Source organism: Anser brachyrhynchus (assembly GCF_964034855.1).
Source record: "Anser brachyrhynchus genome assembly, chromosome: 11".
Taxonomy (NCBI): domain Eukaryota; kingdom Metazoa; phylum Chordata; class Aves; order Anseriformes; family Anatidae; genus Anser; species Anser brachyrhynchus.
This window is the reverse complement of record NC_137706.1, coordinates 10,583,229-10,592,457: the sequence shown is the minus strand read 5'-3', so window position 1 is coordinate 10,592,457 and position 9,229 is coordinate 10,583,229. Positions and strand designations below refer to the sequence as shown.

Sequence of the window (9,229 nt, the reverse complement as noted above, 5' to 3'; positions counted from 1 at the left end):
TCGCGCCGCGGGGGAGAAGCGGGGACTTCTTTCTCCGGCGGACGCGCAAGCTGCGGTTGAGGAGCGAGGCGGCTCACGCGCCCCGCAGCCAATCAGGCGGCGGCGCAGCAGGCGGGCACGCCGGAGGAGAGTGGCCGCCGCTCTTAAAGGGGCCGCGCCTATCTTAAAGGGGCCGCGCCGCTCTTAAAGGCGCCGCGCCCCTCAATTGACCCCCCCGCGCCCGCTGCCCGCGGTACCTGCAGAAGCGCTGGGCGGCCGGGGGGCACCGTGGGGTGCCTCCCGCCGCCCCCCCGGCCACCCCGCGGTGTCCCCCGGCTGTCCTTATGGTTGTCCCCAAGTTTTGGGGACAAAACAGCCGTTCTGGGGAAAAAAAGGCCCCGTGCCCACGCAGCTCGGTCCCGCACGGTGCCCTACACGCCGCGGCACCCCACGGGAGGTGGAGGCAGCGGGGGGCACACGCCATCCCCAGTGCTGCCAGCGCCATGGTCTGGGGACAAAAATAGACACTTGGGGACAAAAATAGGAGTCTCGAGTTACGCGCCGGGCCTGAGTGCCCAAAAATCTCAGTGGCCCTTGGGGGGGCACCAAAATGCTGCTTTTTGGCCCCATTTTCCACCAAACCTCAAAGTCGCGTGCGTGGATTGAGCCATTTGGCTGTTTTGCCCAAAAAGAGGAATTTTGGGGGTGGCTTTGGAAGGTGGTGACACCATTGTCACTGTTGGGCTTGGGAGTCTTGAGGGAGCGTCCCCTGCTTTTCTGTTACCCCCACGGAGGGGACATTTGGGGACCAGGGTGGGGACAGTGCCGGGTTCATGGTGCGCAACCCTTGTGTCCCCTCCGCCAGCTCGTTGTCCCCATGGGGCAGCAGTGCCACCACTGGCGACAAGCCATCCGTCCCCGCAAGCACCCACAGATGCTTTGGCCCCACTCACACTGGTGGAAGCACAAATCTGGGGACAAAACTTCCTCCCAGGTGTGGCACATCCCCGTCCCACGTGTCCTCCTGCCACCTTCCTCACGTGCCCAGCGCCTGGTGGCACCTTGGGTAAAGTCCAAGGCGGTGACAGGGACAAGGTGTGGGGTGTCCTCATGGCACTGCGGGGTGCGGCAGGGTGCGATGTCCTTGTGCCCTGCCGAAAAGGGGGGACAGAGGCAGGAACACTGGGCTGGGGACGTTGGGGACCCCATGCCAGCACCGTGGGGACCCTCTGCTGGGACCGTGGGGACACTGCTGGGGACACTGGGGACCTCATGGGGACATTCTGCATTGGGACCAGGGGATCCTGGTGCTGGGACAATGTGCCAGCACCGTGGGGAGGGGACACTGGGGACCTCATGCCAGCAATGTATGGACCCACTGTGGGCACCCAGTGCCGGCACCTCAGGATCACTGTGCTGGGGACATCGGGGACACTGAGTTATGACCAAGGGGACACAGTGCGGGGTTGTGAGGGACCGCGGGGACCCTGTGCAGGGGACATGGGGGACACTGAGTGGGGACCATGTTGAACAACATGGGGCCGTGAGGGACCACAGGGCCCTTGTGCAGGGGACATGGGGACACTGCGTGGGGACCAACGTGGGGTTGTGAGGGACCGCAGGGGACCAGGGGGACCTGCACCGGGGATGCCGTGTCCCCCTCCCCCCCCCCACACACGCACACTTGGGGTGTCCCTAGGGACACCGGGGGACATTTTGGGGTTCGGTGCCGGGGTCCCCGCGGTGACGTCACCGCCCGGGCGGCGTTGCTGGGAGACGGAGGCGCCGGGGCCCTGACGTCAAGGCCCGATGGCCGCCCGCCCGCCCGGCAGCATGGAGGCGGCAGGGCTGGGGGCAGGCCGCCGCCAGCGCTGAGATGGTGAGGGGACGGCGATGGGGACGGGGATGAGGGGACAGGGGGACGGGGACAACATCCCCCCCCCCCCCCTTCATTCGGGGCCTGGCGGTGGTGGCGGGACCAGGCCTCGCCACACAGGCCGGCATGGGGATGGCGGTGGCAGCGCTGAGGGGGGGACGGCAGCGAGCGTGGGCTTCGGGTCCCCCCGTGTCCCCTCCATGTCCCTTTGTGTCCCCCTGTGTCCCCCACAAATGGCCCCTGTGGGGTGGGAGCCCCCCGATGAGGGAGGGAGGGGCGAGGTGCAGCTCCCCCCCTTCGGCTGCAGGGTCCCTGGGTGGTGGTGTGCGGGTCCCCCCCTGCCTTTACCCCATAACCTGAACCCTAAACCTGTCCCCAAACCCAACCCCTAAACCTGCATCCCCAAATCTGTCATCCAAACCTGCACCCTCCTGCCTGCACCCCAAGCCTGCACTCCGAAACCTGTCCCCCATACCTGTATCCCCAAACCTGCATTCTCCTGCCTGCACCCCAAACCTCCACCCCCAAACCTGCCCTGCAAACCTGCACCCCCAAACTTGTCCCCCAAACCTGCACCCTCCTGCCTGCTCTGTAAACCTGCACCCACAAACCTGCCCCCCAAATCAGTCCCACACACCTGTACCCCCAAACCTGCACCCTTCATTATGCACCCACCAAGTCTGCACCCCCAAACTGCTTTCCCTGCCTACACCTCAAACCTGTACCCCCAAACTCGCACCCCCAAACTGCTTCCCCCACCTATACCCCAAACCTTCCCCATGCCTGTTACCTGGACCTGAATCCCCAAACTTGCACCTTCCAATCTGCCCCCCAAACCTACACCTCCAAACCTATATCCCTCAATCTGCACCCCCAAACCTGCCCCCAAGCTTGCTCCCCCCAATCTGCCTCTCCCAAATCTGCCCCCCAACCCAGCTTCCCCATCTGCTCCTCGAAACCTGTACCCCCAAACCTGGCCCCCCAACCTCCCTGCAGTCTTCCCCCTCAGTCTCTCCCCCCAAACCTTCACCCTCCTCAACCTGCAACCACAAACCTCCCCCCAAAATCTCCCCCCCAAAACCTGCTCCCTCAGCCTGCCCTCAAACCCATCCAACCTCCCTTTCCAACCCCCCCAATCTGTTCCCTGAAGCCCCCTCCCCCAAATTCTCTCCCCCCCCTAACTCTCTGCCCCCCAATCTGCTCCCCCCAGGACCTCAAGGGCCAGTACTGGACGGACGATGACTCCGACGGGGACAATGAGTCCGAGGAGTTCCTCTACGGGGTGCAGGTAAAGCCGCTGCTGGGGACAGGTGCCACTGGGCACTTGGGGGGCTCAGGGAGCCCCTGCCCCCTTACAAGGGTCTGGGGGCTCCATGTTTGACAATGCCACGGGCGCTGTGCCGTAGGGGACCTGCGCCGCCGACCTGTACCGCCACCCGCAGCTGGACGCCGACATCGAGGCCGTGAAGGAGATCTACAGCGAGAATGCCGTGTCCGTCAGGTGTGCACCATGACATCCCTGGGGCCCCTGGCTGTGACAACAACTTGTCACCCACTCGTGGCACCCCCAGGTCCCCTGCACTCTCCCCATGCCACCCCGGGACGCAGGGAACCACGTGTGCCCGTCACGATGCCCACAAGGCCACCCGCTGTGGCACAGGGGGCATGCCAGCCTCACCCCGTCCCCTCACCTCATGTTGTTGCAGGGAGTATGGGACCATCGACGACGTGGACATTGACCTCCACGTGAACATCAGCTTCCTCGATGTGAGTCCCCGTGGCACAGGGGGTGTCCCCAGCATGGGATGCTGGTGGGGTGTCCCCTGGGTTCCCTGGATCCAGCTGGGGTCCCCATGGCTGTCCCTCGGCAGGAGGAGGTGGCGACAGCGTGGAAGGTGCTTCGGACGGAGCCCATCGTCCTGCGCCTGCGCTTCTCCCTCTCCCAGTACCTCGATGGCCCCGGTGAGTAGGGCTGGGCAGTCGGGGCGTCCCCGCGTGCCCGTGGGACGGGCGCTGGGTGACGAGCGGCTCGCTCTCGGCAGAACCGTCCATCGAGGTCTTCCAGCCATCCAACAAGGAGGGCTTCGGGCTGGGTCTGCAGCTGAAGAAGTAAGAGCCGAAACACCGCGGGGACCCGGGGTGGTAGGGAAGTGGCTTGGGAGTGTTTTGCCTCAAAAGCATCCGGGTGCCCCTGTCCCCATCATGCCACGTCTGCTTGCCCGCCCTACAGCCCCAGGATGGGATTGTCACAGGGTTTTGGTGACGAGGAGCTGGGGGGCAGGGGGCACCCGGCAGAACACCCCCAGCTTGGCCAAAGCACCCTTGGGTGCTGGCACCCTGCTGGGGCACCCATGCCACCTCTCTGCCAGGATCCTGGGCATGTTCACATCCCAGCAATGGAAACACCTCAGCAACGACTTCCTGAAGACCCAGCAGGAGAAGCGACACAGTTGGTTCAAGACGAGTGGCACCATCAAGAAGTTCCGAGCGGGCCTCAGCATCTTCTCCCCCATCCCCAAGTAAGGTTCCAGCCGTGTCCCCAGGGTCCCAGCCCCCGTCACCTTCACCAGGGACCCTCGCTCCTCTGTCACCATGCCTCAGTTTCCCCATTTGCACCTCGGATGCTGCTAAGGAGAGCGGGAGCTCCCAAAAACACACAGGAAGGCACAAATTGGGTGCTGAATTTAGGGGGAAGGAGAAGCCAGGAGGGAAACCGCCATCTGGGGAGGGTGACGGTGACAAGCGTCCCCCCGGTCCTGTGCCCGCAGGTCGCCCAGCTTCCCCGTCATCCCGGACTCGGTGCTGAAGGGCAAGCTGGGCGCGCCCGAGGTGCGTGTCAACCGCCTGATGAACCGCTCCGTCTCCTGCACGGTGAAGAACCCCAAGGGGGAGGTTTTCGGCTACGCCCCCAGCACCCAGGCAGGTGTCGCCCCCTTCAACATCCTGGTGGGTGCCAACCCCGCATCGGGGCTCACTTTGCTCTCCCTCCCCTTCTCCTACCCCCAGCCGCGTGGCATCGGGGCAGGTGGCACGTCCCCGGTGCGGCCGTGTCCCCCTGGGAGGGTGTTGGGGGCACCCGGGGCCTTCGGGGGCTCCCGATGCGGCAGGGGGTGTGTGGGGAAAGGGTAACACAGCTGGCACTGCTCCGGCTCTGTCGCAGGTTGGTGGCCACTGCAAGAACGTCCCCACGCTGGAGTACGGCTTCCTCGTCCAGGTGAGCGCCCTGCATCCCGCTGGGACCTAGCCCAGCACCCAGAGCGTTGTCCGCTCTGTCCCTTGTCGCACTTGTCCCCATCCCGCTACCCAGAGCATCTTCTCCACTGCCCCACATCCCACTGGGGTTTCCAAAGCAGGGTCTGGCTCCTGCCGTGGTCCCTCGCAGTGGTCCCAAAAGTCTCCCAGGTGCCAGGGGCCCGAGTGGCCGGGCCACCACTGCCACCATGGGGCTGACTCCCACATCCTGCCCCGCAGATCATGAAGTACGCGGAGCAGCGCATCCCGACGCTCAACGAGTACTGCGTGGTGTGCGACGAGCAGCACGTCTTCCAGAACGGCTCCATGCTCAAGGTGCGGTGCTGGCAGTGGCCGGGCGGGCACAAGTGTCACCCCGTGTCGCTGTCACCAATGCCACACGTGGTGCCTGTCCCCTCCACAGCCGGCCGTGTGCACCCGGGAGCTGTGCGTCTTCTCCTTCTACACCCTGGGCGTGATGTCCGGCGCAGCGGAGGAGGTGGCCACAGGTGCTGAGGTACGGGGACCGGGGGTGCGGTGGGTGCGTGGCACGAGGGTGGCATCTCTGGGATGACCAAAGCGACGTCTCCTTGGGGTGCTGCCCTGACCCCGTTTCTGTGCCACTTGACCGTCTCCATGCCCAGGTGGTGGACCTGCTGGTGGCCATGTGCCGCGCTGCACTGGAGTCTCCTCGCAAAAGCATCATCTTTGAGCCTTACCCCTCTGTGGTGGACCCCAACGACCCCAAAACGCTCGCCTTCAACCCCAAGGTAAGCAGCGGGGCAGCAGTGGGGCAGCGCTCCCCAGTGCCAGGGCTGGAGAACCCCTCCGACGGCCGCCCCTCTGCTGCCCCATGTGCAGAAGAAGAACTACGAGCGGCTGCAGAAGGCCCTGGACAGCGTGATGTCCATCCGGGAGATGACCCAGGTATGTGGCGTGGCCCCAGCCCAACATTTTGGCCCCGTGTGAGACCCTTCATGCCATTGGCTGGCATTTTGGTGCCCTTCACGGGTGGGTGGGTGGGTGACAGGGGCTCTCACCTCCACCGTGCCTCTGCCAGGGCTCCTATCTGGAGATCAAGAAGCAGATGGACAAGCTGGACCCCCTGGCACATCCCCTCCTGCAATGGTAAGGCCGAGGGTGCTGCAGGGGACGGGGTTGGGGCTCAAGCCCCTTGCTCCATCGTGGTTGCTTTCTCCTGGGGTTTGCGACCACCCACCAGGCAGCACCCGAGGCTCAGGGACAGGGTGGGACTCGCATCCTGGGTCAAACCACCCTGTCTGACCTCTTTCTCCTCCTCCTCCTCTTCCCAAGGATCATCTCCAGCAACAGGTCCCACATCGTCAAGCTGCCTCTCAGCAGGGTAAGTGGCCCAGCTAGGACGGGGATAGAGCTGCACGGACATGGGATGCAGGATGTAGGGTGTGGGATGTAAGGTACAGGTGGTGGGATGCATGATATGGGATGTAGGATGTCGCTACGGGATGTGTGCCCAGAATATGGGGCATCGGATGCAGGCTGTGGGACAGAGGATGGAGGGTTTGGGATGCGGGAGGTGGGATACAGGACAAGAGCCAGGAGATGCTGCAGACAGCGATGGGTGAGCTCCGATGGCTCCTGGCCCTTGTGCCATGGCCAAGCCCTCCGGCTGGGCTCTGGGCAGTCGCACTGGGCTGGGGTGGGCGTGGGGTTGGGGACTACCGTGCATGATCTGTGTCTGTCTGTCTGTCTGTCCTCTCTCCCTGCCGGCGCCGCCTTTGCTCTTCCCTTTCCGCTGGTAGCAGCTGAAGTTCATGCACACCTCACACCAGTTCCTCCTGCTGAGCAGCCCCCCGGCCAAGGAAGCCCGTTTCCGCACTGCCAAGAAGCTCTACGGCAGCACCTTCGCTTTCCAGTGAGCTACCGGGGGGCGGTGGGGGGCTGGTGGGACCCCCATGGGGCACCGCGGGGCTGGGCGCTGTGGGGCCGGGGCTGACACAAAGCTGGCTCTTGCAGCGGCTCTCACATTGAGAACTGGCACTCCATCCTCCGCAACGGGCTAGTCAACGCGTCCTACACCAAACTGCAGGTACTGCTGGCTGCCGCCGGCCCCAAATCCGGGCGGGAGGGCAGGGAGGGATGTGGGCAGCCCCAGGGATGCTGCTCGCCGCCGCCGCGGCCCGTGCCCCATGCCCAGGCTGCTGTGGGCCCCGTGTCGCTCACCCCGGTGTTTTCCTGCAAGCTGCATGGAGCAGCCTATGGCAAGGGCATCTATCTGAGCCCCATCTCCAGTATTTCCTTTGGATACTCAGGTAAGAGGCTGCCTGCACCGCTCCATCCCGCCTGTGCTCCCACCCCACTCCCTGCATGGGCCCGGGGCTGCTCGGTGCCGTGCCGGCTGGAGGAGCTGCGTGGGAACAGGGTGCTGAGGCCTCCTGGCCGCATCCCGCATCCATCCTCCCCACACCAGCCTCTCCCTGCCAACCCGGGGCTTTCCGATGCACCCTTTTGGTCACCGGGGAAAAAAATACAAATAAATCAGCATTTTTCAGGCTCAAAAAATGACTTTAAGGTGTCACAATGGCCACTTCTTCCTTTTGCCAGCTCTGAAAGCCGCTGCTCCCTCTGTGGGGGTTCCCAGGGTTCAGCTGCGGGACGGGAGCATCCCGCATGGCCGTCCCCGCGGGTGTCTGTGGCATGTGTCCTCACCTGTCCCCATGTCACCCCGGGGAGCTTCTGCCCGCTGGCCGCAGCATCCCCCCTGGGGTGCCCTGCGGGCGGGGAGTGACGGCGCCGTGTCGCTTTCCACAGGGATGGGGAAAGGGCAGCACCGGATGCCTTCGAAGGACGAGCTGGTGCAGAGGTACAACCGGATGAACACCATCCCCCAGGTGACGTGGCGGGGGACACAGCGGTGGGGGTCAGGGACGGGGCCGGGGAGGTGTCGGGGACCGGAGCAGGACGGGGGGTGACGCCGTCTGCTCTCCCCGCAGACCCGCTCCATCCAGTCCCGCTTCCTCCAGAGCCGCAACCTGAACTGCATCGCGCTTTGCGAAGGTGCGGGGCCGCGTGGGGTGGCGGGGGGACGGGCAGCGCCCACCTCCCCAGCTGGGCACCACAGGGGGCTTGGGGTCCCCAGCGCAAAGTCCCGGTGCCCGTCCGTCACCCGTCACCCGCCTGACAGCCCCTTCCTCCCCTCGGCAGTCATCACCTCCAAGGACCTGCAGAAGCACGGCAACATCTGGGTCTGCCCCGTCTCGGACCACGTCTGCACCCGCTTCTTCTTTGTGTGAGTCCTGCCGCCCCCCGCACTCGCGCCCGGCCCCCACGGGCCCCCCTCACCCTCTCTACCCCTCCAGGTACGAAGACGGCCAAGTGGGAGACGCCAATATCAATACTCAGGACCCCAAAATCCAGAAGGAGATCATGCGTGTGATCGGGACTCAGGTGTACACAAACTGAGCGGCTGGGACCCGCCGCGGCGCTCCCGGGCGCTGAGCGATGGCCCCTGGCCGAGGATGGGCGAGCGGGTTTCGTGCCGGCCGGGCGACACGCGCGGCTCCGGGCAGGGCAGAAGCGGGGGCACCGACGCTGGCGGCACCTCCCTGTACATAGGCGTAAAGCGGCGAGCGCGCAGCGGGCGGGTTGAGCGGTCCCTTGTCCCCACATCGTCCCCGACCCAGCGTGGGGCACGGCGCGTGCCCGGTGGTGGCTGTCCCTCCTCACGTTTACAGCGACGGCGTTTTTACCGAAGTCGAGAAACTGAAGCAAAAAAAAAAAAAAAAAAAAAACATGCAAAAACAAAAAACAGACAAAAAAAGAGAAAAGAAATCTGTCATGGTGTATTAAAATTCTTTGAACGCCCTGGTGGGCAGGGGCTGTGGGGAAGGGACGGGGATGTAGCTTCGCGCCGCGGTTAACCGTGGTCCTGGGGTTAACCCGAAATAAATAAAAAACCCAAACTGCCCTTCCCCGCTGCACTGCAGCTGAGACCATGCCATCGTTTTTTGCTTAGGTTTGCGGGCTTTTTTTTCCCTTAAAAATAAAATGAATAAAGCCACTTTCCCACGTTTACTGAAGTCTCCCAGTGTGGCAGCGAGGGGACACCCAAGGGGACGCGGCAATGCCCTGCGAAAGCTCCCCATCGCTCCGAAACAATGCTGA

General features: G+C 64.3%; 1 protein-coding gene across 7 annotated transcripts; it reads left to right on the top strand.

Annotated features, from left to right (window-relative positions):
• The first annotated feature begins 1,727 nt into the window (after positions 1-1,727).
• On the top strand, positions 1,728-8,896 carry PARP6 (poly(ADP-ribose) polymerase family member 6). Of its 7 annotated transcripts, none has more exons than XM_080607316.1 (22): positions 1,728-1,858; positions 3,066-3,143; positions 3,262-3,356; positions 3,562-3,622; positions 3,727-3,817; positions 3,898-3,964; positions 4,225-4,374; positions 4,624-4,774; positions 5,016-5,069; positions 5,327-5,422; positions 5,511-5,603; positions 5,731-5,856; positions 5,948-6,013; positions 6,147-6,214; positions 6,401-6,449; positions 6,871-6,980; positions 7,082-7,154; positions 7,308-7,377; positions 7,877-7,956; positions 8,059-8,122; positions 8,270-8,354; positions 8,425-8,896. In XM_080607316.1, exons 1-22 carry the CDS (start codon positions 1,856-1,858, stop codon positions 8,525-8,527), a joined length of 1,833 nt encoding a protein of 610 aa, XP_080463442.1. In that variant the 5' UTR covers positions 1,728-1,855; the 3' UTR covers positions 8,528-8,896. The 7 variants fall into 7 exon arrangements, 4 of the variants coding, with proteins under 4 accessions (XP_080463442.1, XP_080463441.1, XP_080463440.1 ...); XM_080607315.1 differs by having other exon boundaries at positions 6,868-6,980; XM_080607314.1 differs by having other exon boundaries at positions 4,624-4,801.
• The last annotated feature ends 333 nt before the right edge of the window (positions 8,897-9,229 follow it).

Excerpts from the sequence above, each read along its gene's own strand:
- PARP6 (XM_080607313.1), top strand. Across the intron at positions 3,357-3,561 it reads GAGAATGCCGTGTCCGTCAG|GGAGTATGGGACCATCGACG; the intron begins GTGTGCACCATG and ends ATGTTGTTGCAG. Across the intron at positions 5,604-5,730 it reads AGGTGGCCACAGGTGCTGAG|GTGGTGGACCTGCTGGTGGC; the intron begins GTACGGGGACCG and ends CTCCATGCCCAG.